This window comes from Hyposmocoma kahamanoa, unplaced genomic scaffold, assembly GCF_003589595.1.
Source record: "Hyposmocoma kahamanoa isolate Upper Pololo Valley unplaced genomic scaffold, ASM358959v1 202, whole genome shotgun sequence".
Classification (NCBI taxonomy): domain Eukaryota; kingdom Metazoa; phylum Arthropoda; class Insecta; order Lepidoptera; family Cosmopterigidae; genus Hyposmocoma; species Hyposmocoma kahamanoa.
Genome location: NW_020653726.1, coordinates 6,972,841 through 6,998,573, shown reverse-complemented (window position 1 = coordinate 6,998,573; position 25,733 = coordinate 6,972,841). Strand labels below are relative to the sequence as shown.

At 35.2% G+C, this 25,733-nt stretch overlaps 1 protein-coding gene across 1 annotated transcript; it reads right to left on the bottom strand.

Moving 5' to 3' along the window:
• On the bottom strand, positions 1 to 22,295 carry LOC113226822 (glycogen phosphorylase). The gene is made up of 9 exons (XM_026459591.1): positions 22,041 to 22,295; positions 20,943 to 21,174; positions 17,328 to 17,512; positions 11,362 to 11,473; positions 9,915 to 11,032; positions 9,483 to 9,590; positions 8,917 to 9,095; positions 6,035 to 6,236; positions 1 to 3,900 (listed from the first exon to the last, which is right to left on the bottom strand). The coding sequence occupies exons 1-9, from the start codon at positions 22,278 to 22,280 to the stop codon at positions 3,751 to 3,753; spliced, it is 2,526 nt and encodes an 841-aa protein (XP_026315376.1). The 5' UTR covers positions 22,281 to 22,295; the 3' UTR covers positions 1 to 3,750.
• Between the last annotated feature and the right edge of the window lie 3,438 nt (positions 22,296 to 25,733).

Genomic DNA, 25,733 nt, shown 5'->3' with positions numbered 1-25,733 from the left:
CTTGAGCTTTGCTGTTATGGACGAAAATTGCAAAATTACATATTTAATATTTAATTACCGATGAAATGTGATTCCGTTTGTTTTGTAATTAGATGTTTTGCTGGTTTTCCCCACACCACCGAACAGAACAGCGCGGCATTGTTAGAGTTATTATCTTTATTAGAATAAATACAGAATATTTTTTGGAATATACGGAGACGTACACACAAGTCAGTAGTTGGCTCGTCTATATTTTAGTGCAAACGGGAGTTGATATTTATAACAGCTGTATAGCTAATGTGTTACCAGGAATATATGGCCCTTATTTCGTCTCTTATTTCTGGTTATATACTCGATGGCTTCTTATTACTAAAGATTACAATGCACAATTTTCGTCATTGATCGTTTCAAGCCAAGATGAGAGTCTTCACAAAGCTATTCGTCAATTCTGGGAGATTGAATCGGTCCCAGAAAAATCTGTTCTGTCCGCTGAAGATCAGCAATGTGAAGAAATTTTCGTTCAAACGCACAAATGGCTAGAATCAGGCAAATCCGTTGTCTCATTTCCATTTCGGGATGGTAAACCCTCATTAGGCGAATCGCGTTCTTTAGCGTTCATGCGCTTAATTTCGATGGAGCGCCGTTTTGCCAGCGATGAGCAATTTCTAATTCGTAATCTATATTTTGATTTCATGGAAGACTACTTAAAATCTGGTCACATGGAACTCGTTTCAGGGGAGATTAAGGGAAATCATTATTTCATCCCGCATCATGGCATTTTTAGGCCATCGAGCTCAACCACTAAGTTGAGGACTGTCTTCGATGCTTTGGCACCAACAAGTAAAGGAGATTCCTTAAACGATTATCAACTTATTGGACCCAAATTGCAAAAGGAGGTTGGAGATCTCATTTGTAACTTTCGCTCCATGAAATAACTTTCACCAGCGACATGCGCCAGATGTAACACCAGATTTTAATCACTGACGAACTTTTAAATTACCAACTTAGTCTCTGGCGGATCTCCCCTACAGACGAGCCACAAATTTATTAATAAGTAACGGTTTTGACACAGATCGAAGTTATTTTAAATTCGCGTTCTCTTTGCCCTTTAAGTATGGATCCTAATGATTTAGAAATTTTCAGATTGAATGTTGTTATTTTTAATTTTTGTTTTTGTTGTTCTTAATTTTTTCTTCTTTTTATTTTAATTTTCTTTTCGTTTTTTCTTTCTTTTATTATTTTAATAATGGTTAAAATTGCATTTTAACGGTGGGCGGTGTTCGTAAATGTGTATACATCCTTAAAACATGACTCTCAATAGTCTACGCTCGGACAATATGTAGGTAGTTTTAATAAGCCGGATCGCAATATAATCTCACCTGCATTTTTTCTTTTATTGGTTCGGGAGGCCGCCCGCCAGAACTCTCTCGACTTCGGGCTCGACCGAGTGATTTTTTATGTGCACTTCTTCTCAAACATCCGTCATTTTTATTACTGACTGTTTTGTGTCGTGTTGGTGTCTACTGGTGACTGATTGTGACGGTGGACCTTTGGAGCTCCAAAAAGTAGGTATAAAGGCAACGAATAGCGGTGACATCATCATCCACCACCTCATACGCGGAGCCTAAAGGAGATTAAAGGTGGTGGATTTATATGGTCATCATAGACCAAAAATATTACTATTTACATTTTGTCCGACCAGCTAAAATTACAGTCCACTTTTCGTCTATTCTTCTTCCAACTTACAATTTTCGCACTACACACTCTGAGTGGCACTGTAACTGTTATGGTTAGGCGTGTCGTTTACCAACAGGCGCACGACATGTTCGTCCCGTCACTGATATCATTAAAAAAATCTGCAACAGGCACACAGAGAAATTTCCAAGATCTGCTAACTTTGTCGACAGTTTAGTTGGTAAGAGTCGTGGCCTCGGTGTGGTAGCCAGCACTGGCTCGGCTCCAGTCACATAGAGGATTTTTTCTTTATGTTGTTCGATCTTTATACAATAACAATAAATAATAAACTAGTGAAGCATTTGCGCAAAAAAATTATAACTAACTATAAATATTACGACACAGTAAAAATCATATTCAACAAATTTCTTTTCTCCTTTTTTAATCGTTCCGGGTTATCCATGACTTGACGTTTAGATAAATGTACTTTGTCTATTCTGATCTCAGTTTATAACTTGAGGATTATTATTACTCTTTGTCCCACAATTTCCACTGAATAACTATACCTTAAGGTTACTTTAATGTGCGCATCAAAATCGTAATAAGACTTAACTTTTTCAAAATATTCGTGTGCATTTGCGATTGCAAACGATGTTCAGTCAAAGTTAATTTTATGAACGTTGACAATTAAGGAATAGAACTAGAGAGAAATACAAACAAGGAAGACAATATTGGGATATTTTCTTAAAATGTCATTTCAAGGGGATGGTATCTGCAGCCTTGTTTCTAGAATCATGTCATAGGATAAGATTAAAAATAAGGCCGCCGACACCAAGCTGCCTGAGTCGCCGGATCAGCGGTTTCGATCTGTAGACCCTTTAAAATTAACGAGAAAGACAGCAGCTTGATTTTGATTGCCTCTCCCGATTGGAAACTGCGTCTTTTCCGAGTCGACGCGCATAATTGCGATTCACAATTGGCCGATCGGAAACTTTGACATTTCTAATCGGAACAATAGTTGATTTAACTCACAAATTAGAAAGATATGGTAGGAATCAGGTTCATCTTCTCGCTCAGAAACCCATCTGATTTCGAGATTACCCGATCGGGTCGATTCAAAATCAAGACGCAGAGCTGTAAATTATATAATGATTCGTCTTCCTATTTAAGTAGTAATTTAAAATATATTGACATTGCGCGGTACACGTGGTTTAATAAAAACACAACTCGCGCTCGTGGAGCCTACCTATCTATCGTAGTAAGTTAATTACTATTTTAATAAATCGCCTGCTTCTGCTTCCTCAACAGCGGAATTTCCGCACGTTTTTGAACACCTGTTTCCGTTTCTGCTTCCGCGACTTTTATAACGCAAGTGTTTGGAACTATTTCGTTGAGATCTTTATAGTAGTATCCTCTTACGTTTCCGCTAAGATTTACTTTTGATATCTGTTCCCGTTATGACATTTCCGTAGTACCACTAGTGCGTACGAAGTCAATAGTTATTATTATGACATTGTATTAGGTGTTGGTACCACAGTGTCACATATGTCAGAGCACTACTATGGCGAGGACTTTATTAAATAATATTACGAGTATCGTAATATTGACGGTGACGGCATTTGAATAAAATAATATTGCTATTGTTTCCGAGTTATGCATTTTTCAGTTATATTGAAAGCAATTGACTACGAGATGTTATTTTAACACACTATATGAGTGCGAACAATTATATTTTTAGTTTACTATTTTATAAATTACTATCTATTTATTATGAGTTTCTAGAAAAAACACTCCTCAACGACCAGTGCAGAACAGTGATAAATATCTGTAGGACTTTCTTCACAATAGGGAATAAAACTACCCGATGGTTTTTTGCGACATTAGCCAGACAGATTTTAAAGATGCCCAATGTACTCTTTGATCTTGTTTAATATTGCTCTACAGAAGACCATGATCGTTAAAATAGTGACCTAGTGAGCTTTGTATAGTCCTATTGGGCTTCAGAAGTTAAATTTTACACAGATATCTAGACACCCTCTTAGAAATTACTTTTAGGTAACAATTTATCTAAATGATGTATGGTTTGTTGTTAATAATTTAGACAGTTTCAAAAGGCGCCGGCAGCTTTTCCCAGGTGGGCTCGACGCCCCAGATCTCACGTGCATACTCTGCAATGGTGCGGTCCGAAGAGAATTTGCCGGACGACGCGATGTTTTCTATGACCATTTCCGCCCATTTCGCTTGATTCTAGAAATACAAACATTATTATTAATTATAATTTCATAATAATAAAGTAAGTGTCAGAAGACGTGGTCTACTGGTTGTGGTTTACGTGGCGTCAAACTATGAAATTCCCTGTACTTTGAGTACTAGAGCAATGATGTTAGTTTTGGGACAATATAAGAAAAAGAACCAATTTAAAAAAGTTCTACCGGGAATCGAACCCTTGTCGTACATCCAGGCACAATGAAATTAAAAATAAAAGAGTATTATTTACTTTATCGGGGAAATTATGGAATCGTGAATAACCTCTTAAGGTCCCATGTACATCAAAATGTACATAATGTGAAGTGAATCAATCGAATTCGGGCTGGCCAATCGGAGCACAGCATCGAGTATATAACCAGAAATAGAGACGAAATGTCATTTAATTTGTTTGAAAACTATTCTGCCATATCATTACTGTGACAGCCACGCTCCGATTGGCTAGCCCGAGTTCGAAACAATTGACGGGTGTCGTCAATGGGTGTCGTCAAATGTATCACTTCAAATCGACCAGTTAACTTGAGCTTTGCTATAATGGACGAAAATTGCAAAATTACATATTTAATATTTAATTACCGATGAAATGTGATTCCGTTTGTTTTGTAATTAGATGTTTTGCTGTTTTTCCCACACCACCGAATAGAACAGCATGACATTGTTAGAGATATTATCTTTATTATAATAAATTCATAATATTTTTTGGAATAGATACGGAGACGTACACACAGGTCAGTAGTTGGCCTGTCTATATTTCAGTACAAACGAGAATTGATATTTATGAGAGCTGTATCGCTAATGTGTTACCAGGAATATATGGCCCTTATTTCGTCTCTATTTCTGGTTATATACTCGATGAGTCACAGTAATGACTTGGCAGAATATTTTTCAAACAATTTAAATGACATTTCGTCTCTATTTCTGGTTATATACTCGACGCCATAACATAACGTATTAGAAAAATACGTTTTACATTCAAAACTGTAGGGATAACACGACATAAAGCGCGAGATACTGCTATTCTCGCATAGAGGTCTCGCGCTTTATGACGCTCTATATTATAGTCGTGTTAGCCCTGCTGAGGGCAAACGTACTTGGATCTGAAGCATGTAATTATATTTAGTACATTTTAATGTACATTGGGTGTTTAGCGTTTTTCCCATTGTAGTTAGCTCGGTCTTAGGAGGTTAAAGTCTTGCACGTCATTCACTGGCCATATTCGTACTGCCTGCCTTACCAGGCGCAGACGACACCACTCAAACATTTGAATATACCCATATGACGAAGGGATAATTACATAATTGAACATATTTGTATAAACCAGGCACAGGTCTACCGCATAACAGAGTCGGTTCCAGAGGTAGCTACGCGATGCGGGAGGAATGACAGTTTACGTAATAGTCGCGCTGCAAACGGGTTAATTTCAACAAGATTGTTTCTGACGATATTCAATAGCAAGTCGATTGAAAAAAATGTCAAATCGTCAGAGTTAGTGCAAACCCGCGTATGTATTATTGATAAAAAGGGCGTATCTGCACCAAACCAAATTTTAGATTTAACGTTATTACTTTGTTATTTCAATGGCTATACGACTTTCGTTTTTGCACAGCAAGTATTAATTTATGTTGTCTACGGACTGATAACAATAGATTCTCGTAAATCACGCTAAATTTGGTTGCCCTGACATTTACGCGGAAGTGATTTGGCGACTAAATTACCGAAATGGAGACTCATAATCAAATGCTAGTTACGCATAATTGCACTATCCCCGACGAAATGGTTTGTCTATTCATTTCCATTATAAATGATTTTTTTTATTATCATTTCACATCACAATAATTGACTTTTTTTAAGCATTTTTTCAATCAACTTGTTATTGAATTTCGTCGGAAAAATCTGTTGAGATTATCCCGTGTGCAGCGCAACATAACTATTACGTAAACTGTCACTTCTGCCGCACCCCGCAGCTACCTCAGGAACCGACTCAGTTAGCGGCAGGCCTGAAGTAGGCAAAATCGGCACAAGCGAAGTTTGATATTGAGCAACACATCGATCCTGTACTCCATGACGAATTAGAACTCAAATTATATGTATACATATAAATAAATGTTTGGAATACCTGGTAAACATCGGACACCTTCTGCTGGGCCTCCATGTAAGAGTCGAAGTCAGCGAGGTGCAAGAAACGGTCGTGGTGCATCAGCACATCCGCGATGTGCGAGAACTTGCCCGGTGCGTCGGGGGAAAAGAAACCGCTGCGGATTTGTTCGATGCACTGACGGAGTTCTGGATTGCGCTCGTAGTATTCGTATGCGTTATAACTATATAGAAAAGATTGTAATAATTCCAACTCAAAATGTTTTTATATATCATAGTAAACAAAATACACTTGGAATGGCATATCCTTAAATCTATTGCTATTTGAAAGGCAAAGTCCTCTGAAAAAAAAAAATAAGCACGAAAGTATTGGAAATTAAATATGGCATAGGCGTTACTTTTTCTAATTAATCTATAGCGTATTCCATCAATAATAATTTACAGCCATGTACAGAATTATCTACAAGAGGATTTGCAATATTAGAATCAATGTTTGGCAATTATGGCGGTTTTATAGTTCGTTTAAATCCATAAAAGGTCATTGACCCGACTAGAGGCAGTGTTCGGAACTCCTTTTAGTTTAAGTTCGACCCAATGTCACTTTTATTTTTGTATTCTTCCTTTTTTGTTCATGGTTTTTTGTTTCTTTAAAAGAGTATATATTTTTCCGTATTTAAATACATAGCCCTTTTCCATTGACTTACAATTATATGGACGTCGGGTCCGCGCTAAAAAGTGTCCGCACTTGTAAGGCGCTAAAATCGTATACAGAGCGCCAAACTCCGCTTTAGTCTTCATTTGTTCTTCTGACAGCGCGATACTGCGATGACATTACAATTTAAATTTCGAATAGGTTGACTTGGGACATTTTTTTCGTGGTTTTTGTATTAGACCCGTCGTCCATTTATTTGTAAGTCAATGCCCTTTTCTAATTATTTTTGACCAATTGTTCTGCCAACTAGAAATCAATTAATTAATTGAATGAATCGATTTGTTTAATTGAATTATTCGGAATAACAGTTCTCGGCGATTTCGCAACTGATTACTACTAAAAAAATATGTGAGTCGATACTGATTATATTTTGATACACAGGATTAGAAAATTAATTAACGATATATCGCACCGCTATTACAATAGTGTTGTACCTCAAAATATGTAAAATTCAAGATTTTTAGAAGAAGATTATTGCTGAATGTAAAATTTGATTCCGTACACGTCAATACAACCGTCGTCGTTAAAATGATGTAAAAAAAATAAAACATATCGACTTAACTCAAAATATGACAAAGTTATTGTGAGCTAGTTCCGGACAAAGTAATCCCAAAAATATAAAAATATTTTTTCCATTCCCAAATTATTTGGCCAATAGGAAATTGTTTACATGTCTGTAATAAACTCGAACCCATACATACATTTTAATAATCTTTAACAGGAGTAAATACCTAATTGGTTTTTCGTTTCTTAAAAAAATACACTTTTCGAGTTAATACACTATTGTATTAGCAGTGCGATATATGAAAGGAAGAAATTTTAATCTGAGAGATATGAAAGGTTATAATTTAATGTTTAAAAGTTAAAATCAGAAAAATATAGTAGTAAATTATGTAAGTTAAAGGCAATTCTTCCTGTCGGTTGTTGATAGTTATATTATCACAAGTAGAGTAATCAAAATAATTAATGTTTTATTTATCATCTCACGACATTACGCTCTGTGACTATAACTTATAATCTTCCTTTAAATCCCTATAGTTACACAATATATTTGTTCGTTTGTGACTGAAATTATCTATTTACTAAAATATTACTCAAACTTTAATTGAAATGATTTCGTACGGCACTATGCAAACACACTATACTTATTTTTACATTTCACATAAATGAAATTACAGCCACATGGGACTTGTCAATTTTTGTCTCAGGGTGACAGGTGACTGCTACTGCAGTGCCCCTCAGATATTTGCGATTTAAAGCTCTGAGTGGCACTGTAACTGTGATGGACAGGCGTGTAGCTTACCATCAGGCGCATAGACTTGTTCTTTCCGTCACTTGATATTATTAAAAAAAAACTTTTTTCAACACAAATATTATTTTAAGATGTTATTTGAATGACTGTTGTCGGAAAACGTGGTAAGATATTGGTAAGATATTAAGTCGAAATCTTCAAAGTAAGCGTGAAAGTGTTATTTATTCCATTTATTGAATGATTGCTTTAGAATTTTAATCAAACCTGTTTGTTTACTTTTCATCTAGAACGGATTGAAACGAACTTTCTTTATATATAAAAATAAGTGCGCATTTGACATCCATCTCACCTGATGGAAAGTGACGATGAGGTCGAGGATGTAGCATGCACACCTAAGTAATGCCTATTCACTCTCGCCTTGAAAAGGTCCAAATTATAACGTTCGGGGAACAAGTCTGCAGGCAGGGAATTCCACTCCCTGACCGCTCGCCATACATATGTGAAAGCGAAACGCTTCGTGCGAATCCTGGGAATATCCACAACATAGGGGTGGAACCCCAGCCCACGTCGAGTCCCCCGTTGATGGAAAGGGGAAGGCGGAATCAAATTATGCAATTCCATCGCACACTCTCCGTGATATCCTGTACAATACCGATAAGCTCTCTACGGTGGTGTTCAAGGCTCTGGAACTTCACCTCTACTAAGTCCGAGTCACCTATAAGCTTCTTAGCACGCTTGTGTATTGAATCCAAGGTATAACTATAGTACAGGAATTATAAGTACAGTGGGTAATCAATATACTACCCTTACCAAGCCCTAGTTGCGGGGTGATTAAGAATTGCACTCGACTCGAAGCTTGCTTATACGCGGAAAAGGCATACCTTTCGTGATTAGAATATTGGAACATTTAAGTATAAACAGACAGATGCCAATAACTCACCCTTTAGCCTTAAGAGCTTCCACATCATCAACCCTCATGCCGAAGATAAACAGATTATGTTCCCCAGCTTCTTCGGCCATTTCGACATTGGCACCGTCCATTGTGCCGATGGTTAGAGCTCCGTTTAACATGAACTTCATGTTGCCTGTACCTGACGCCTCAGTGCCAGCAGTCGAAATCTGTAGGAGCATATTACAGTTATTTTATTTGTAAATCATTCGATAAGACTGAACTGTAAATAGAACCCGGACAATGTAATCTTAACAATCAACATTATCTAATCCGACCCGGATTAGACTATTTTTAATATTTCTTTGCCAATAAAAAACAATATCATTGCAAGATCTGTATATCAGTAAAGGGCAATACGAAACTAGTCATAGAAGTCCTCATCAGCACAATCCGGCGGACAGCAAGGCAGAGGACATTAAATTTATATAAATAATAGCATAAAATATACAATGTATACATACACTCAATTGAAATAAGGTACATATTTCAATGCCCTGAGACGCAAAGAGAAATGCGCCGCGATGGTTAACTTAGTTAAAAAATTAGAACCTAACCTGTTGGCTGAGGTCAGCAGCAGGCATAATTCGCTCGGCCAAAGTCACTCGGTAATTTTCGAGGAATATCAGCTTCAGCTTATCGCCGACGTCAGGATCATTGTTCACCTGCGCCAAACATAACCAATCATTATTCAAAGTAAAAAAGCATGAAAGATAAATGTGTCGATCATTATAAAAGTGGTGAAGTCCATATTTTCAAAAACACATATTTTTTTGCTTAAAAGCATCACATTTAGTCATCTTTCATTATAAAAGTGAAGCAACTCCAATAATTGCACTAACATCCCATAGATGGCATTACTACTTTACTCAGAGAACTAAAATTACTACATATTAATTTGCTAAAAGCTCATTATTTCAAAATTTAATTGCCAGGACTTAATTCACTTTTACAAACGGCACAAATAGAAACTCATTATGTGTACTCACGGTGTTGCCTACAGCACATGCCAAAGCGATAATTTGCTTGGCAATGTAGTATCCAGGGGCAGCCTTGCCGCCGATCATTACCGTCCTAGGAGTGACCACAGAGCTGGGATCGCGCTTGATCCTGTTGTACAGAGTGATCACATGCAGAATGTTGAGCAACTGCCTTTTGTACTCGTGAATACGCTTCACCTGGATATCGAACATCGACGCCGGGTTTATCTTCACTCCAGTATCCCTCTCAATCAACGACGCAAGACGACGTTTATTATCTTGTTTTACTTTCATAACAGTGCGCTGGAAAGCCGGATCCTTCGCCCAACGCTTTAACTCTTGCAGTTTATCCAAATGCACGGTCCATTCTTCGCCTATTTTGTCACATATCAGGTCAGAAAGACCAGGGTTGCAGAGCAACAGCCAACGACGAGGTGTAATACCATTGGTCTTGTTCTGGAACTTCTCCGGCCACATCTCATAGAAGTCACGGAAGACTGTAGCCTTAAGAATGTCAGAGTGTATAGCCGCTACACCGTTGACGGCATGAGAACCGACGACGCAAAGATTCGCCATGTTGACTCGCTTTTCGCCTTCCTCTTCGATCAAGGACATGCGACGCATGCGGTCCAAGTCACCAGGCCAGCGCTTCTCAATATCCTGGAGATGGTTGAAGTTAATCAAGTAGATCAGCTCCATATGCCTTGGCAGTACGTTTTGTATCATGGAGCACGGCCATCTTTCTAGAGCTTCGGGGAGAACGGTGTGATTAGTGTAGGCGCAACACTTGACGACCAACTTCCAGGCTTCGTCGTATGGGACGTTCTCGATATCGACCAAGACCCTGAGCAACTCGGGGATGGCCAACGCTGGATGAGTGTCGTTTAATTGGATGGCCACTTTATCAGGGAGATGGTCGAAGGAAGTCCGTACGGCGTCGCGGCAACCAAATTTTGACGCCTTGTATCTGCGAACGATGTCCTGGAGGGTAGCCGCGCACATGAAATACTCCTGTCGTAGACGCAGCTCCTTTCCTTCGAAGAAGTTGTCATTGGGGTACAAGACTCGGGAAATATTCTCAGCTATATTCCTGTCCAGCACTGCCTGTATATAGTCTCCGGAGTTAACTAAAAAGGAATAAAATCAATATGAAATATTAAACGGCATTATTTCAACTAATAGTAACTAAATCAGATTAATAGTCAATACAATGAACATTCAATTTGTTGTCCAATGCAATCAATCAACTAAGGGAGATGCCACACGGGCGTTGCGGCGGCGTAGTGTCGTCGCAACTGCGTTGTACTACATATAATTCAGAATGTCGACGCGCGCTGTTTCAACGCACCGTATGGCATGTCGTTCTGATTTATGTGTAGTACAACGCAGTTGCGACGACGCAACGGCCGTGTGGCATCTCCCTAAATTAACAAAATTATCTCGCAATAATACTTACAGAATCTAAGGTTGAAATCGATGGGACTCTTTGAGGACCAAAGGCGTAGGGTGTTCACTACGTTGTTTTGATAACCAGGGATAGGGTTGTCATACGGCATCGCAAATACCACCTACGAAAATTAAATACATATTTTTTTATTTCAAACTAAGCTTAATAATATCTACCTACCTAAGCGGTCAAATGTTGCACTATCTGTTTGTGTAAGAAGATAATCGATATGATCGATATGTGTCAAGGTAGTGTACGGAGACATTAAATCATGAACGGAAAATATTTACTATTGCGGCTGATAAGAAGTTCATTGATCATTTAAAGTTCACGATGCGATATCAATAATAAGTCGGTGACGCTCCGTTGTTTTCGAATGTCTCACGCGTTTTCTACGAATGATAATAGCGTTAGTTACCGAATAAAAGTGCAGATTAGAACTTTATCAAACTACATTTAAAGTAGACTTTAAAATAAGGTTCTAAATAATAGAGCTGCACTAGTGAATAGCGTGTAAATTATAAGAAACTGATATTTGTACTACACTGCACTTACTATCCTTTAAACAAGACCATAAATTAAAAATAGTTACTTATGTTACCACTGATGGTCGGATATTCGGAAGCTTAATATATTACAATTCGGTTGCTAGCTATCACGAGATGTGATTTTGTATCGAAAAAGTCCCGCGACGCCGACGCGAGGATTGCCGAAATTATTAAGTATAAAATCGAAGGAAAATAAACCTTTTTGTAATTATATATATAGTGATATTAGCAACAGCTCGGAATTGCAATTATGTAGTGGTATGCCATTCACATAAAAACCACAAATACAATCACAAGTTTTCTGTAAACACAGAAATACCAGACCACTACATATGCAATTCCGAGCTCCTGCTAATATCACCATGACATTTAGATTAACCTTAATCATACATAGAAAGAGAAAAATTTGAAAAGTTCGGACATCAAGAAAAAATCGTTAAAATTTAAATTTGACACTTCTAGCTGTTCACAGTACTGAGATCCAGTTGTCATATACCAGGTCATCATAAGACCTTTAAGAGTTATAATAGGCCAAAATCTTATGTATTCAAAATACAAAAGTCGTTTACAAGTCGCGCCATTCCGGCGACCCGGTATTTAAAAGAAGAAAATATATATTTCATAAAGCCGCTTCCATAGTTTTAACAAACAGGAGAAAGTGAACTTTAGGTATAAAAGCAGCCGAATATCTGGCCACTAGATATCACATATCGTTTATCAAACTACCATTAACAAACCAACTACTGTTCATAATACAAGCACGTGCCTATATCTGAGTTGGTCTTATCAAAATATCGAACACGAGAAATGTATATTTCTCACGCTCGAAAGAATTTGAGAATGTCACGCTGATATAAAATTTCAATGTAAATATACGTTATACCACGAGTCAGGCCCTCTTACTAGGGTCGGCAGAGGTCATGAACCTCTACTTGCTAAGCTACCTCATCATGTAAATATTCCACAAAGACGTCTACCTAAATGTAAAACCACATAACCATTTGTTTTGTTATTTTGTTTGGTTTTGCATTTCATTTTCATTACATTTTTTTTACAAAAACGGTATTTTTCACAAAAACACAAAATTTTATAGCTATGGTAAGAAATCAGGATTTTTTTGGAAGTAAAACGGATTTTTTTGGGAGGAGCAGCGGGAAAAACTGTTTTGCTATATGAAATGGTTTATGTATTTACTATTAAATAAAGGTTTTATAAAAAATATACGAAACACCTAATACTATTTAAAGAATGTGTTACACAATAGGATGTACTTTATCTGAAAATCCTGAAAACAAGCTAAAATAAAGGTCCAGAACGAATTATTTAACAATAAAATATGTAACTTTAACTACTGCAGAGAACCTGCAAAATTTTGATTTTCAACTGAAGCCCTATTGATTATTAAATTTATGTTTATGCAAAATTTGCAAATTGCCTCAAAGGTTGCACCTTGCCTTAAATGTCGTTAACGACATCCCGCGTTCTCCGCCATTCTCTGACTGTTTTTATTTTATTCATACAAATTTACGGCGCGCGGATAGAAAGACGCGAGGGGTGACCCCTCACGCCTCACCTCCTAAAATATAGGCGCGTGTTGAAAAACTGTTAATGTGGTTTTCCTTTTAAGCAGACATGAAGTTTTCCTAACGTTTTTTGGCTGTGGTAATTTATTATCTTTTTAAGTCGGTCGATTTTGAATTAACTCTAACAGTGTGTTACGAAAAGCTCCGACTAATTTCAAATGGTAATAGATTTTATCGTTCACAAAAGAACATTTAACATCATTTAACATGTAACAAATATTTTAATATCAAAATCCTTCTCATCCGTGGAAGACCATCTATCTATCTATATGTAATTAATTAATAAATCTAAAGAAGTATTTTGTTAATGTCATATAAACTTTGTTGTACATCAATATATCATCATCACCACCATCAACATCATCATCATGATCACCATTATCATCAGCATCATTACCGTTCACATCATGATCACAATCATCGTCATCATCTCTACAATTTTCATCGTCATCATCACCACCATCAACATCGTCACCACCGTCATCACTACCACTATCACCATCTAATTGTTATATTTCAAGTAAATGATTGGCTTAAAGTAACTATTTGACTTAAAAGTAGACAAGAATGAGAGCGACAATAATGACATTTGGATACATTTTTAATTGTCAAGTGTGTAAAATATGCTGGACCGTTATAAAAGTGCATGGATTTTAAAGTTCCCTTTGTCTGATTGATGTACAATAAAGTTTATAAAACTATTACTTAATACTTATTTAGATAGATTGCTTTACATGAATGAGAACGATTTAGTCACTAGCGTTGAAATTGGCATTTAAGTCGAATTTTTGCTAAAACGGAGATGCACAGGTTACTTCACTGTGTACACTCCAATTCGACAGGAGCCCCTTCTCACGTGTGCGAAGGGTGAAGGTGATGCGGTATAAACTTTTGTTATTAGGAGGCTTTTAGTTGAAGTGACACTAATGATAAGAAAAATGGAAACATATTTTGTATTCCCAAGAAAACATGTTTGTTTATAATAAATTGGAAAGTTACGGTATGTATTCGACGTGAAAGTTATTAGAGTTTATCCTCGATGTGAAATATTGCGATTTCCACGAGTGTTTATTTTTCTTTTTTTAAAATTAGGGCGATGTGGAACCGGCTCCCATGAATGAGAAATTGCCCACTTTTTTAATTTTTATTCATTACTGTGACGTAGTAAAGTAGTCTTTTTATGTGTAACACAGACTAAGTAAGCAAGCAATCATATTAAATAAATAATGTTTAGCATTCATGTAATAACATAAAAGTTATTAAAAGGGACACATTTTTGGAGGTTATCTGAACACGACCCAAACAATGCATTTTGATAAAAATCTTAAACCTTAAATACTAATATGTTCGAATGTGTTATGTTGTAAGTATAAAAGTGGATTACACGGGGAGATTACAAATATTAGGTACATGTACTGCGATAACTAGGTTCTTAAAACACTAATCATGTAGATGACGATAAAATGTTTATATTTAGTAAGCCCTCATTAGCTAAGTTCAGTAACAGTTACATGAACTGCTTAGATAACCCGTTAGAACAGTTATAAATACAGAATTACCCTTAGAAGCACCACAGATAATATCGTCTACTTAAAGGTAAAACCAAATTAGTGACATTTTCTACAAAAAGTCTTTAATTTATATAGCTATAGTAAGACAATCACTATCTTTCTGCATGTGAAGTTCAATATCAAAAAGCTTCAAACTTAACAAGAGTTTTATTTGCTTTACTTGGAGATTTTTTTGTGGAAAATGTCACTTATGTGGTTTTACTTTTAAGCAGACGATATAATACTGTACTAGTACAGATGCCCAATCTCATACAAAGAAATATCTACTCGTAACTCCGCTTAGTCGGACGTTTATTTTGATTCTTAACGCTGATCAACAGATGGTGCCAAATAAATCCGCGATGCGATTGTAATATTTGAAAAGGCCAACAGATGGCAGCTCTTACATAACTGTCAAGGATATTACTCTATTCAATAACATTATAATAAAATCGCAAAGAAGCTGAGTCAGTTACTTTTAATATTTTAAATAAAAAATTATTGCTAAAACGTTTCTTTTTAACGTTTTTAAACACTGGCGAAACGTGCACCAGAGTGCGAATAGGAAATAAGTGCATGTTTATGTAATTATCATTTGTTTACACAATCTTATTTTATTTTTATATTTTATCTTTCAAACTTTTAGTAATTTTAGTTTTAAATAAATAATAATTACAAATTTTATTAGCTGCTGTATTTTATTATTTTGATCTTATGTTTTATTTTTGGGTTTAGATTGAATTATTTTATGTTTTAATTTTATTACTGATTTTATTATGTGTTTTATTGTGTAAATATAGGACTACACTTCAGAAATAAAAAATATTATTATTATTGTTACTTAATTTCGAGAATAAATTGAAAGAAGTGCCATCTATGCAATTGATTGTAAACTAACAAATCAAAAAGAATACCGTTGAGAAACCTTCGATTTGTTATCTTTTCAATGACAGTTAATTGTTTTCACTAATTTTCATAACTGTAAATGAATTTTAATTTCAACATTCCTAAAATGTTGTTTAAATAGTTTCGCATTTCTTTTTTATATTTTTTATGTGTGTACCTATTTCTTAATTTATATTTTATCCAAGCGTCGTATGAATTAATACCCCATGGTGTTACACCTTATCTTACATTAATTTTGTAAAATACATTTAAAGAACAATGCTGCCCCCTTGTCATATCTAACGCATTTGGGTAACTTTGTTTTTTTTTCTTTTTAAAATGTCGATTGCGTTGAGTTTATTCACAACAAAACTGAATCTAAATAAGATATAGAAAAATCGCTTATAGGGGATTGTAGATCCCGTTTCGCTGATTCACAGATATTTTCGATTACGTTAGTATTACGTTAGTTAGCAGAACATCAAAGTGAGTTAGTAACATTTTCTAAATAAGTTGTTGCTTGCTTTTACTGGCTTTTTAATTGATCATAGACCTACTAACACTCAAAATAAGTATATAAAATACATATCAACCATATCGCAAATAACCATCGTGTACTACAAATATATATATATATTGACTAAAGTAAGCCTCAATTTACAATGTCGCGGAATCGAAAGATAGCGAATTTTTGTAACGATAGTTTAATGAACTTTATATCAATCTGCAATGGTGTAACGTACAAACTAGATGCGAGCCAAAAAAAAGGGGTCGCGCGTTTTCCAGAGAATTCTCGCGGTAATTCGGGAATTCCCGTAGCTACCGTATCGTATCAGGTTTGTACCTTACACAATTTACATAAAGCTCATTACGCTGTGTACAATTTCCTTGCAAAAATTCGCTTCGATTCTCTCACTCACTCCGCGGCATAGCATAGCTATAGGCTCAAATTACATATTTTTGTAATTTGAGCCTAAATCTATATACCCGTAAAAGTAGCAGGAATAGACGTGCGTGTATTGGGTCTAGTGTTGGGTAATTTTCCAAAAAATTTTAAATAGTGGAAGAAATTGAAATATATAATTCGAAGACATATAAATGTTCTATGCTTAGGTATATATTTTAAAGTTTTATTTAGCATAAATTATTAAATAAAATTGTATAAAAATTGTCAAATATAATTTTCTAAACCCTGCTTGGCTATTTTCAAATTATCTTATTGAAGATGAATTCAATTCTTCAATTTTAACAAGTGTCGCTGTCAAATGTGTAAAAATATATGATCTTTATATATTTTATTTTATTTTTTTCAAAATGGGTTTTTTTCCATTACCTAACATTAATTGGGTCTCCTGTGGACACAAGAATTCTAAAAGTAGCTACGTAAGACGAATATAGAAACAAATTACCTGCGTGTCAACCCACTTCTTGCCCTGGGGGGTGTCAACTACACGTCCGTAAAAGTTGACAGGGATCATGAATTCAGGCCGTGCCTTCTCCCATGGATTGCCGTACCGCAGCCAGTCGTCGGGATCTTCTTGTTGTTCACCATTTTCGATCCTTTGAGCGAAGATTCCGTATTCGTACCTTATACCTGAAGGATTTTATATTGGATATGTTACTATTTCGATTATTATCTTATTATATTATAGTTGTCATTTACTCGCGTACTTTGCGCAATTTAAACAGGCCCACGTTGATGATTTTGCTAACATTACGCAAGTGTTACACATAGCTTGTCTACTGTACATTATCAATATTACATTAATAAATAGATATACGTCACAAATAAGGTCCGAAATGGTCGATGAACCAGCCCTCGCACCTCGAAGAACCAGTGAAACAGGAAACACAATACATGCACTTAAGTACGGTTAGCAAGTTGAGCCTTCCGACATATATACATACATATTTACGAGTAGCAGTGTTGACAACGCCTATCATCTATCCTATCTAGGCAAAGCTGTCTAAAGATCGCTTTTTGTGGACTTTGCGTATAGACTTTGTGCAAAGTTGACAATGCTAGAGCAGTGTTGATTGTGCAGACCCTGCGGACTTTGCCGTAATAGATACATACACCAAGTAAATAAATAAAAAAATACACGGCGAATGGAAAGACATCGAGGTTTTAAAAAATGCTGTCGAAAGTGTAAGAGGTTTGAAATTTCCTTTGTTCGCAAATAACACCATTGCGCATTATTTTGTCGGCTAACAAGCCCAGTTAACCATAAACAATTGCAATAGACACTTATGCTACTATAGTAAATAGTGAACATGTACTCATTTGCATAGTGTGCCAAGTAGTAATGTAGTCTACCTTATATGGCAACCAGGCATATTAGCTCAATGTAAATTGAAAAGAGAATGTTCTTAATTTAAAGATTTGAAGTTCGCAGAATAACTTTGTGTATAATTTCAGTATTTTTAAAGAAACTGTGGTGACATGGTATGTTTACAAATTTAGGAACATGATAGCATCCGATATTGTGTACACATTTGTAATTGGCCAGGCGCCAGTAAGTATTGTCGACTGGTTCAATTAGTATTACAGATTATATTAGCGGTAAAAATTCTATATAGCGTAATAACGCTACGCTAGAACAATAGTTCTGAATTCCACGCACATGGTATTCACAATCAAGACATTTTTAGACCGAAGTTGCAAATCTGCAAATCGACAATATTTACGAAGTCTTTAAGGTCTAATGTTCAATAACAATTTCAAATCTACATATAAATTCAAGAATTAGTTCCATTGTTAATAGTGACTTCATCTTGTATTGAAAGGAATAAAACGAAACAAACATATTGAGTCTTCCAGAGTAAGTAGTTAATGAAATGTTATTAAAACGTCGACTTATTGCAAGAAGTCACTAACTGCCATATAAATAGTTAATGACTTCTTGCAATAAGCCGACGAAAATATACTTTATTTCAATGTCATCTAGAAGTGCCTTTTCAAAGGATGTTAATTTCTTGGATAAACAAAATATTTTAGTAAGAAATATAAACATACTCAGTATTATTAGTTAGTGTGGGTGTGTTTGAACTATGTGATTTTTCGAACAAAATCGGAAGTTATTAATACTTGCATTATTTTATCTATTGAAGATTTGGAAGACAACATTGGAGTATATTTGTTATTACTGTTCACAAAAGTAAATTGCTAGCTATTTTCAAAACGAGAGTTAAGGAGCATTATTTATCTACTATTTATCCATTTCATAGGTATTGAATAAATAGATAAATATTAAATATTAGGCAACATCGCTTACATTGCTCAGATCCCAAAGTAAGTAACTAAAGCACTTGAACTATGGAAATCGGAAACAACGACGGTACCACAAACACCCAGATCCGAGACAATATAGAAAATTTAGTTTTCTACATTGACCTGGCCGCAGATCGAACCCGGAACCTCAGATATGGCGCCACCAAGAAAACCGGTGTGCAAGCCACTCGACCACAGAGGTCATTAAATTTTATTCGTCATCGTATTGTATTTTGAAATACGTATGTAACGAAGTATTTATACAGTAAATAACCATTTCATGTTTTTGTATCGTATTCATATTACATTATTTTAGTTACTGTGACCTGTTTGGTACCTTCCCTGAAATAAGTTCTACCATCTAATAAAAAGAGCGGAATCTCCGCTATGTAAATTCTGTAACAAACTTGAAGATATGCTACATTTAATGGAATGTGGCCATTGTGTGGCTCTAAGGAGCGAATTTCAACTAGGGAATATATTGATAGGTTGGGGAGTTAAATGTCGTGATGGGTGAACCATTAGCGAATAGGGTTAAAACTCTATACTCATATGAGAGGTCTTGTCTCTCAGTACGAGGCGACACGATATAGTAGAATAATATAATCCACAGGCATTGATATCACAAGGCCGACACTGACACCCAAGTGTTACAGACCTTATTAAAAATAAGATTAAAAAAAATATTTTAGAAACAAGAATCTTTTGTTTGTGTCTTCCTTTTATGACTGATTTTTGTGTTTTTCCTGTGTAATAAGCGATTAAATGAATAAATAAAATATATAAAGATACAAACAAAGCCATTCGTATGAGTGTTTGCATAATTATAAATTATAAAATAAAGATGTAAATGTGATAATATTGAATTAGTAAACAATTTTAGGTACTTAGGGTTGGAAATAGATCAAAAATTTAATTGGAAAATGCATATTAATTATGTTTGTACTAAGTTAACACATATTTTTAATAAATTTTATCAAAAAATTAGAATATTGAATAAGTGGATGTTGCTTGTGGTATACTATGCACTGGCTGACTTGTTGATTAGCTATTGTTTAAGTATATTTGGTCGTACTTACAAAACGGATATATCCAGGATATTAAAAAAATTCTCGTTGAGATTAATAAAATTTTTGGTAGATAAAAACACTAAGGAAAAATATAAAGACGATTATGAAAAATTATTTAAAATATGTAAAATATTGCCAGTTGATAAAAAAGTAAAATTTGCGAAAGCCATTGAAAATTATTATAAGAGTGAGGATAAACAGGTATAACACAAAAAGAGTTAAAGAAAGGAAATTAAATAAATGTAAAGTTAATAATAATTTTGGAAAAAAAACTGATAAATATGTTATACCAAAAATATACAATAAAATAGACTGGCTCAGAAAAAGTACGAAGGTTAGTGAAAAATGTTGAAAAAGAAATTTTAAAAAATTATTGCTAAGTGATGTAATGTTTTAGTGAAATAAATATTATGATTAGAGATAGTATTATTTAGAACAGAACACAAAACAAAGACAGTTTTACTTAAGAAAATTAGCTAGTATTTAATGTAATTATATATATATATATATATATATACATATATATATAAATTTAATGAAGAATTAACTAGAATAGATATACATAAAGGTAATGTAAAAGAGCATTGTCTTGCCAACAACCTGATGCCTAGGTTGGCAAGGTCTTTAGCATAAGTATAAATTGTATATCTGTGGAGAAATAAATAAAAATTTAAAAAACTTACCATAACCATATGCAGCAAGTCCCAAAGTAGCCATTGAGTCCAAAAAGCAGGCAGCTAAACGGCCCAAACCTCCATTACCCAGACCTGCATCTTCCTCCAATTCTTCCAGTTCCTCAATGTCCAAACCCAACTGGTACAGGGCTTCATCTACTGTACCTTGGATACCCAGGTTGATCATGGTGTTTTGGAGAGACCGGCCCATGTAGTACTCCAGAGAGAGGTAGTACACACGCTGCAAGAGATACCAGTAATTTAGAAAATGACAATATTTTTAAGATTTAAGTCCCAAGACTCAAATTCTTCAACGGGTGGATGCAATTCAAGGAAACTATTCATTAAATGGGAAGTACTACGTTTTTAAGTTCTAACTATTGCTACACTTTTCCAGATTTAAAATTACAGTCAGATTATGGTCAACCACGACCAATCTGCAAAGAGCCCGAAATGCTGGTTTGTTAGAAAAACAAATACATGTGATATCTGAATTGGTAAAAAAGTCATTTCCAAAGTAACAATTATTTACACTGCTCTAAACAATAAAATAAATTGATCTATCCTGGGTGTTCCAAGTGGTGCTGCCAAACTGCTGACTCACTTTTCAGTTACTTAAAAGACAGGTAATGTTTTTTGTAGGGCTGGGTAACAAGTTTGAGAGCAGGTAAATCAGAAATGGTGATTATGTCGTATCTTTGTTTACTACTATATCATCTATGATTGCATTTATAAATATGTAGCGTGAAATGTTTGAGATTTTTATAAAGAGCAGAATTAGCTAAATTATAGTTACTAAGTTGTCAACTGTGAATTGTTTTTATGATGAGCTAAAAGTCAATCTTAAATAAAGTAATTTTGATTGAATTCTATTAGACACCAATTTATTAAGATTCTAATTATACAAAAATTATAGATACATATCAGATTCCTTCATACAATATATATTTCACTCATTAAGCTGGTATTTTGATTTAAAAGTGAAAGTTATTGCTAATTGATGGCTATCATTAATTTATTACCCACAATAATGAATTATCATGTACAAGGTTTAGGAAAGTTTCTTATAAAGTTCAATAACCTAACGTAATAAAATTAGAATGTTACCTTGGGATCTTTTTCATAATAATACTGCTGGGTTCGAATCCAGCGGGAGACCAAGTGGTCCCTGACCGTGTGAGCAAGAGCAAAGTAGTAGTCCCGGGGCGTCGCAACATTTCTATCCTTCACCAATGTGTAGTGAACGTGACGGTTGAACGCCTTCTTCACTTCAGTTACATTCTCCACAGCGACGATCCCCCGCACGGAGATCTGCTTCCGTTTATCCGAGTCCGTCTGCACACTCATGTTTCTGCAACAGCCCAAGTCCGACCTCTGCAGCTAACAAGACCTAACTAAACTAATTGTAACAACCGGCACAACATTATCGTCGACTACACAGAATAGGCAACCAACGATATCGGTCACCTTGACAAGGTCATACATAGAATAAAATCACATACCAATATTGTTGTTGTTACGGTCACTCGAAGAGAATTTATTTAATGACAGGAATAGCTATGACCAGGAAAAATTAATTATAGCTTTTTAGTCGATATTATTAGTTACTTTAATTCAAAATTTCACGCGAAAACTTACGAAAACTCACTGACAGCTGATTGCTGTCACAATGCTGTCAAGTGAAGTGTCAAACTTTTTTTTTATATAAATTATTGCTGGCCATGGAAACAAAGACCTTCAGCCGAAAACATAAACGTTTAATTATATTTCTGTAAATATGGCCACCACAAAGAGGATAGGCAATTTGAGGCGGCGTCATTGACTTACAATTATATGGACGTCGGGTCCGCGCTAAAAAGTGTCCACACTTGTAAGGCGCTAAAATCGTATACAGAGCGCGACACTCCGCTTTAGTCTTCATTTGTTCTACTGACAGCGCGATACTGCGACGACATTACAATTTAAATTTCGAATAGGTTGACTTGGGACATTTTTTTCGTGGTTTTTGTATTAGACCCGTCGTCCATTTATTTGTAAGTCAATGGGCGGCGTGCTTGGATTCCTTAGAACGGGCCGATACGGGTATTTTAGTTCGAGATTTGTATAATTTCTCCTTTTAATCTTCGATTAAGGCACAATATCACTATCTTATTCTACTTTAAACTAGATTTCACAAAATAATTGAAAGTCAAAATAAAAACGACACTTTTCCCTCCAAAAGGTCCAGAGCGAATCCAAGTGTCAAACTGGGGAAACAGTGTTGCCAGACTTTTGTGAAGTTAATTCGCCAATTTATGCATGTTAAGTCCATCCTCTAAGATGTTAAGTAGCTGATATTCGCCCAAGCCCTAAAATTCCTAAAAATCAAGAAAAACAAAACAATTCTGCTTGTTGCCGGATTTTAGGGAATTAGGGAAATAAGAGAGTTCATCCCCAAATGAATTAATTCACAACTCCATTCTCTACAAAATCCCTAATAAAATTTGATAGCCTAAAACCACCTTTTCCTATTTCAAACATAGCCTAAATATCGCCGAGTCGCCGACCATTTAGTCGCCGCGCGACCCCTCAAAGTCGCCAAGAAGTCGCGAAAAATCGCCTAATCTCGCAACAGTGCAGGCAAACAACAATCATGATGTCAATGTTGAATTCGTTCCATTTCACGCTCGCTGTATGTACCGCACGCGTTGTCGGGAAAAGTTTTGGTTGTACAATTTTTTATAACGTCAGTCACAGAATATTAATTTCTATTTATTTCAGAGCTTACCGGCCGTGGCAGCGGCACTCGGTAGCAGTTGCATCATGAATTGAGTACAAAGAGCATAGATATCGCACACCGCAAAGTATGACTTCTTTTGTAATCAAATCACTGCACCAAGAGCGTCATCTCACTAATCAAATAGGTACCTATAGTTCATTACTTCGGGAGAAACAAATAGTTGTCGGCGTTTGCGAATTCTTTAAGTGCCTAATCGAATATACCAAACTACGTCAGAATTTATGTAGATCAGCGAGAGCCTTATGTCCTGCAGTGGACTGCGATAGGCTGTTGATGATGCGAATTGCACTATCAGTCAAGTTGTTGTCTACTGAAGCCTGTAAGTTCGTCAAAAAACTTACAGACCTATATTCTCCAGTAAAGTTAATACAACGTAATAATCGTTATCATAATAAAAAACTTTCTTACTCTAACTTAAGACTATTTTCATCCTCCCCTCCCATTAATAATAAAAATATATAATCATATCCCTAATTATATCAAAGATTTAGACAAAAATATGGTCTTCGAAAAAAAATTTAAGGATTTCCTCATTAAAAAAAATTATTATGTCTGAATTTTTTGATGATAAATAGTTTGATTAATTAATTCATTTTTTGTCTCTACTTCTAATTAAAATTATAATAAGACATAAATGTACCTACAGTATATACTGTGGGTACATTTGTTATTATTTTTTAATATGTATATACATACATATAATAATAATTATAAAAATAGTGATGCAATATCTATGTCAATTGATTATTTATTTATCTAAATTTACTAAAACTTATCCAAATTTACTAGCCTCCCATAGTATCTTACCAGCACACTCTCTCCCAACACATGGAAAACTTACTTGAATCATGTTATGCTCAAGAGCACACTCCCTGCATTCTGCTATGTTGCTGAAACATCAGTTACGGATCGCTATTCTGTATTTTTCATTTTAAAATACAACATTCGTACATTACCTAAGGTTAAAAAGATTGACTATGGGAATTTGGATGAAGCCATGAAAACACTTAAATTAAACCCTGTCTTTGAAAGTACTGATGCCAATCTGGCAACTTCTTTACTATTATCTGAAATTGAGTCAAAAATCCAACTAAATACTAAAATTGTAACAGTTTCCAATCGTAAAAGAATAAAAAAGCCCTGGATTACTATTGGTCTCTTAAAGTGTACGAAAAATTGAGATAAACTGTAGGTATACAAAACTTAAAAAAAACTCTTACAACGAAATATTAACTATAACGTATAAACGGTACCGAAATTTTTGTAATTGGCTATTAAAAAAACTCAAAAGGGTATTAATTACTTATTAATATATAATTATATTATTACAGGCTGCTAACACAAATATTAAAAAGCTTTGGGACACTATAAAAAAAGTAACTCATTATAATAAAAAATCGAATCCAGCTGACGACTTAATTTCTCCTAAAGATCCTACTAAATCAGCGAATGATATAAATAGTTTCTTTGCAAACATTGGAAAAAATCTCGCAGAGAAAATTTCATCCGGTTGTTTACCTAAATATAGACATTCCTCGCCCTCTTGTCCTGGCTCTGTTGTTCTCACCCTGGTAGATGGGACTGAGGTTCATAACTGCATATTAAACTTGAAGAAAGAACAATTCGGGACGTGATAACATTTCAGGAGCCTTTCCCAAACGGTATCAACAAATTATAGTCCCTCCTGTACCTCATATATTTAATTTAATGTTATCATCAGGTGTTCCATATGAATTCAAACTTGCTGAGATCAACTGTATCAACGACTATAGACCCATCTCAAAAACTTTTAAACCGGCGTTTGGTTAACTATCTAGAATCTAAAAGCGTTTGGTTAACTATCTAGAATCTAAATCTCTTCTATACCGTTCCCAGTTTGGTTTTAGGTCCGGTATTTCGACAAATGATGCGGTTCATGACTTGATTAATCAAATTGTCACTAAACTGGAATGGAGGAAAAAAGTTATCACAATGTTTTTAGATCTAGCCAAGGCTTTCGATACAGTCTCTGTCCCACTACT